At 39.4% G+C, this 5,319-nt stretch overlaps 1 protein-coding gene across 1 annotated transcript; it reads right to left on the reverse strand.

The window, feature by feature from the left end:
* Nucleotides 1-1,905: 1,905 nt before the first annotated feature.
* On the reverse strand, nucleotides 1,906-3,811 carry LOC103698631 (transcription factor LAF1-like). The gene is made up of 3 exons (XM_017840943.3): nucleotides 3,529-3,811; nucleotides 3,076-3,205; nucleotides 1,906-2,843 (listed from the first exon to the last, which is right to left on the reverse strand). The coding sequence occupies exons 1-3, from the start codon at nucleotides 3,662-3,664 to the stop codon at nucleotides 2,228-2,230; spliced, it is 882 nt and encodes a 293-aa protein (XP_017696432.1). The 5' UTR covers nucleotides 3,665-3,811; the 3' UTR covers nucleotides 1,906-2,227.
* Nucleotides 3,812-5,319: the final 1,508 nt, after the last annotated feature.

Consider the following 5,319-nt stretch of genomic DNA (forward strand, 5'->3'; position numbering starts at 1 on the left):
TAGGAAGGTGAATAATATTCATTGGCGCTTCTTTCGGGCAGAGTCGCTCTGGAGGAGAAGAAAGCAAAATTGATGCTCGTCCTCCATGGTCCAGTCCATTACAATATCTTTGTGAGGATCCATGCAGACGTGTATTTAGTTTCACAGCAGTTATTCGCTGGATAGATATTGGGTACTTATACAGGATCAAGGAATCCAAATAATACCTTCCAGGTAGCCATTTTGGGTAAGATTTTGAGTTGTTACAAATGGTATCAGAGTGGATCCAGCCCATAATCTATGTGGACTAGGAAACACTGCAGCACGGATTCATTAGAGCTGACCACGGGCCGATCGTGGTATTTGTGATTAGATTTGAATAGATTTAAATTCTTAACCTGATGAGGACATCAGGGCTTAAACGAGAGGAGTATGTAAGGACTCATGCGGGCATGTGTTTAGTCCCACATCGGTTATTCGCTGGGTAGATATTGGGTACTTATACAAGATCAAGAAACCTAAATAATACCTTCCGGCTAGCCATTTTGGGTGAGGTCTTGGGTTGTTACAGTCTTCCTCTCCTTGCATATGCCCTGTGGCTATTTTTCGTTTCTTGGGTGTAACAGGGCCCCTAGCTCTGCTTTTGTTTTTGCTTGTTGCATTGGGATGTTGCCTGGTTCCCTACATAATGGTAAGGGACTGATATGGGTGTTAGGTTAAGATGCTTTCTGAGAGGGAAGTGTGACAACCCAGAACTTCACCCAAAATGACTAGCTGAAAGGTATTATTTGGGTTCTTTGATCCTATATAAGTATTCAAGATCTACCTAGCGAATAACCGATATGGGACTAAACACACATCCATATGGGTCCTCACATACTTCCTCCGTTCAAGCTCTGACATTCTTGTCAGGTTAAAGGTTCAAATTTATTCAAATCTAATCACAAACACCACGATCGGCTCGTAGTCAGTTCAATGGATCTGTGCCGCAGTGTCTCCTAGTCTACATAGATTATGGGCTGGGTCTACTCTGATACCATTTGTGACAACTTAGGATCTCACCCAAAATGGCTAGCCGGAAGGTATTATTTAGGTTTATTGATCCTGTATAAGTATCCAAGATCTACCTAACAATAATCAATATGGAATTAAACACACGTCCGCATGGATCTTTACTGGAAGGATTGTTGTTTTCCCTCCATCTGGGTCAGGTCACCCTCCTGATTTCTTTCTTTTCTGTTTCTTTGAACCGGTCTCTGTTTGGGTTAGGCAGCCTCGCTTTTTGTTATCATTTTATAATAGTCTATGAAATGGTGGCTACTCCCATTGATTCCTCTTCCGAAAATATGTAGTTACAATTGTGGACACTCGAACTGAATTTGTTCTCTTATTATATAAACAGCTAAGGGTAGCCGTTTGAACACTTTTCATGCTCTTCAAGAGGCCAAACAAAAGACTTCTGCGCTGCGACCATTCAACCACCAAACTCTCACAATTCACAAATGAGTAGTTAGTAATATTTTTCTTGCATCTCTCGGACATTTCATTCTTTTATCATAATTTTATCCTATTATATTGGTGAAAGCTACTGGTTCCTTAACTTCTACTCATTAGTCGTATTGGATAAAAAAATGATGAATGAATGTACGGCAAAAATTAAAATATGGGATACTTGCAGAGTTCAAACGCTAAGGAATGGTCGTATCAGACCCTTCACTCTCTTTGCCAACTCTTTCATAAAAATCGAGCCGTTTATATAGCATAATCATCCATATTAATTTATTCAGTGTCTTTTTTATACATTATTTGTCAGAAAAAATGGAGTACTTAAACAGTTTTTTTGTATGAAATGCTGATGAAGTGCATTGTTTTTATGAAAGAGTTGGTAAAGAGAGTAAAGCCTCTGATAATTCGGAACACTTGCTATGACGAATGATAGAAGAATTTATGCTGATGGAAGATGAAGCTTTTGGCAAGAAAGATATGCTGAAAAGTTGATAAACTTCTACATTCAATTTCGAATCAAACATGGTCCCTAGTCCATGTTTCTTCCAGTATTTGGACTTCTTTTTTCTTGATTTATTATATTTTTGCCATGCTTCCTGCACAAAGATTTCTCAAATGACAATGCCACATTTTCTCTCATGAAATGCATTGATGGGTAACCCCATCCTTCTCTTCAAGTCAATGACATGTTTATTCACAAGTAGAGCAGTTCCTACCGCATTCATAATCTTGTCTATATGAATCAATAAATTACATCCTGGTTTGTGTCAAAACTACGACCAGTCTCATCCATGGGCAAATCATCATAAAATGCCCCTCCTAGGATCTGACCTCCAGGCTCATACTGTAACTGAAACTCCCCATAGATGCTTGTGTCTCCAAATCCATGAAGAAAATCACTGCTAGATGGATCATCAACCCGAGACGATCCATACTGGAAGACATCGGCATTCAGATTGAAGTCCCATTGGCAATTCATTCCACCATCTGTGTTTGGTAAGCTCTGGCTGGTCGCATGGTCCATGGATAACCAATCTGCAAACAAAACTTTGGGCAAGGGAGGATGGAGTGTCCCTCTACAAGAATCATGGTCGATACTACATTGCGCGGATGGGCGTGAGTCCACCGAAGATGATTCTAGTGGCTCAAGAAAACTGGAACCTAGAATTTGTTTACTCACTTCTTCAGGAATTTGGCTCATTTTTGGACTTTGGTTACCTGATTCTTGAGATTTGGTTCCTGAGGCATAAGAATTTGATCCCTCAAACTTTACTACCTTCTTCTTAAGATAGGAGTTCCTGTAGTTCTTCACTTCATTATCAGTCCTTCCCGGTAGGTGCATTGCTATCCGAGACCACCTATGACATCAAAAGCTGAATGCATTAAGCTAATTTGCTTATATTGCAAGAATTACCATAGAAAACAAGAGATGATATGATGGATAAATCGACATGGCATGCTCATCACTGAGGAAGAAAGAGGAGGAAAAAGAAGCTAGACTAGCTTTCTGTAAAAAAGCTGAGACCTAAGTGATAGTTGGTCTTGGTTAAATAGAACACAAAGATCAAATGCACGTTGACAACTGCTTACTTGTTGCCCCACATGGCGTGAAGGTTTATGACTGCTTCCTCCTCCTCAGCAGAGAAAATGCCACGTTTTAGTCCGGGTCTCAGGTAGTTGATCCACCTCAATCTGCAGCTCTTTCCATTTCGTTGTAAGCCTAGAAAAAAAATGAAGCGGATTAATTTCGAAGACAATGGTTTGATGAGTATTGGTGCGGATGGAATTCTTAGTTGTCTTTTACCTTAAATCCTTCTACAAAGTTAATTAACAAAGAATGCAAAGCCTTCTAATTTTTGTAGCTAAGAAAAAAGCCAAAAGAATGATCAATGGACCAGCAAATACCCAAGTACATAAACTGTTTCTTTACGATAAAAATGAAAGCAAATTTGTCACATTGTATGCCTTGAGACATGATTTCTGCAGTACAAATTAATGTTGACCGTTTGGAAGGCTTTGATGGATGGAAAGGTGGAGACTCACCAGCTTTGGCAGCAACTGTGCTCCAGCAGCCATGGCCATGCTTAAGGATGTAATCCCTCAGCCTTTGGTCCTCCTCAGGCGACCACAACCCCTTCCGATAATTTACCTTCGGTTTCTCGCATCTCCCGCATCCCATTGCCGGCCAGCAGATGCTTGCAGGGCCAGCAATCCAATTTGGATAGTTGAGCAAGTATGAGAGAACTCAGCCTCAAGGGTCTAGCCTTTGTGACGAACTGGGAGAAGAGGGCTAGAATTTAAAGGGCGATAGCTCGGAGAATTTTCATAGCAGACTAACAAATTAAACAATTACATGGAAATAAAACAATGCAATACTAAGCGAGTGACAAGGTCTTCTGCCAATGTTTTCTACTCTTTGCGCTGCACGCGTTTGTGGAGTCTTACTTAATTACCTAGGGATCAGATGGTTAGCTAGCCCTACCAACATTCATTTAATTTAGTGGTGTTTGCAAAAGAAAAATGAATGAGTACTCCATGTTTCAGAAGTTAAATTTAATGGTGTTTGTAGGCTCCTTCAGCATAAAGTATCAATAAGTAATCAATCGTTGTGGGTATAACAAACTTCTAGATGTGTAACATCAAAAGAAGACTTAAAAGCCACAGGCTCCCTGCCACGTTTTACAATGCTGCTAACCTTTTAGACCATTAGTATGGAAACGGATGGAATCTCAGGAACAAGGATAGGCCTGCCCCTTGGCGAGGAGCAATTGAAAATAAAATGAACCCGTAAGCATATATTGGAATGACTTGTAACTATTAAAGTCAGCTCTGTACTTTGTCATGACAAAACACCACCATCCAACTAATCTCTATGCTTTTGTCTCAATTTTCTTCTCGCGTGTTCTCCAAATGCATAGTGCTGTTAGGTTTCTAGAAATATATTACAGATTGTCCTCACACAATTAGGAAAATCTTTGAGCCATTCTTGTAGCTCAAACCCTAATAATAGTATATGCATTTTTTGAGTGCCATACCCACAAAAGAATTCACTGCCGATGCTGTACCTCCTCTTCCATGCTTTCTTGTTGCATTTTGTCAGACATTGGGATTTACCCTCCGTTTGGGAGTTTTGGGGAGAAAAGAAAAGAAATAAAAACTTTAATAAGGAAGGAAAAAAAAAAAGGAATAGAATAGACTTTCCTCTCCTTTTGTTTGAGAGTTTTAGGAGGGAAGATGAAGTACTTTCCTTCTTTTTGTTTGGGAGTTTAGAGAAAAAAGAAAAGAAAGCATATCTTTTTAACATTTTAACTAAAATATCCTTATTATAAAAGGAGCATGCTTATAAGTAGAGGTGCAAATGGATCAGGTCGGACCGGGTCATGAGTGACCCCGACTCAACCTGGATCCTTGCTCGGGTCCTAATTTTAAACCCAGACCCAACCCACTAGAAAATCAGGTCGGGTCGGATCGGATCGGGTTGGGTCCCTAGGATATATTTGTCCTTTTAATTTGGTACTTCTTTAATTTAAGGGTAAAATAAGTATTATAAAAAAAATATTAAGTTTCACTTCTTTTTTCTCCAAATCCTCCCACTTATGGGAGGAAAGAAAGGAGAGAATTGAAGCCCAAAATTTTTCCTCCTATTCCCTCCTTTTCTTTTCCTTTTCCTCAATTAAAAAACTCCCAAACATTAAAATTTTTAACTTTTCCTTTCATTCTATTCCTTTCTCCCCAATTCCAAGTTTTCAAACTGAGCATGTCCAAAGTGAGCAAATTCATATCATTTTAGCTGCCCGACTCTTCATATATATGTATTTCATCCTTTGAAGCTCA

Source organism: Phoenix dactylifera, chromosome 5, assembly GCF_009389715.1.
Source record: "Phoenix dactylifera cultivar Barhee BC4 chromosome 5, palm_55x_up_171113_PBpolish2nd_filt_p, whole genome shotgun sequence".
NCBI lineage: Eukaryota > Viridiplantae > Streptophyta > Magnoliopsida > Arecales > Arecaceae > Phoenix > Phoenix dactylifera.

Bases quoted from the DNA above. Each gene is read 5' to 3' on its own strand.
- LOC103698631 (XM_017840943.3), bottom strand. From the start codon at position 3,664: ATGGGATGCGGGAGATGCGAGAAACCGAAGGTAAATTATCGGAAGGGG. The intron at 3,206-3,528 runs GTGAGTCTCCAC...TTTTTTTTCTAG, and splicing joins CACAGTTGCTGCCAAAGCTG to GCTTACAACGAAATGGAAAG. The intron at 2,844-3,075 runs GTAAGCAGTTGT...TTGATGTCATAG, and splicing joins CACGCCATGTGGGGCAACAA to GTGGTCTCGGATAGCAATGC.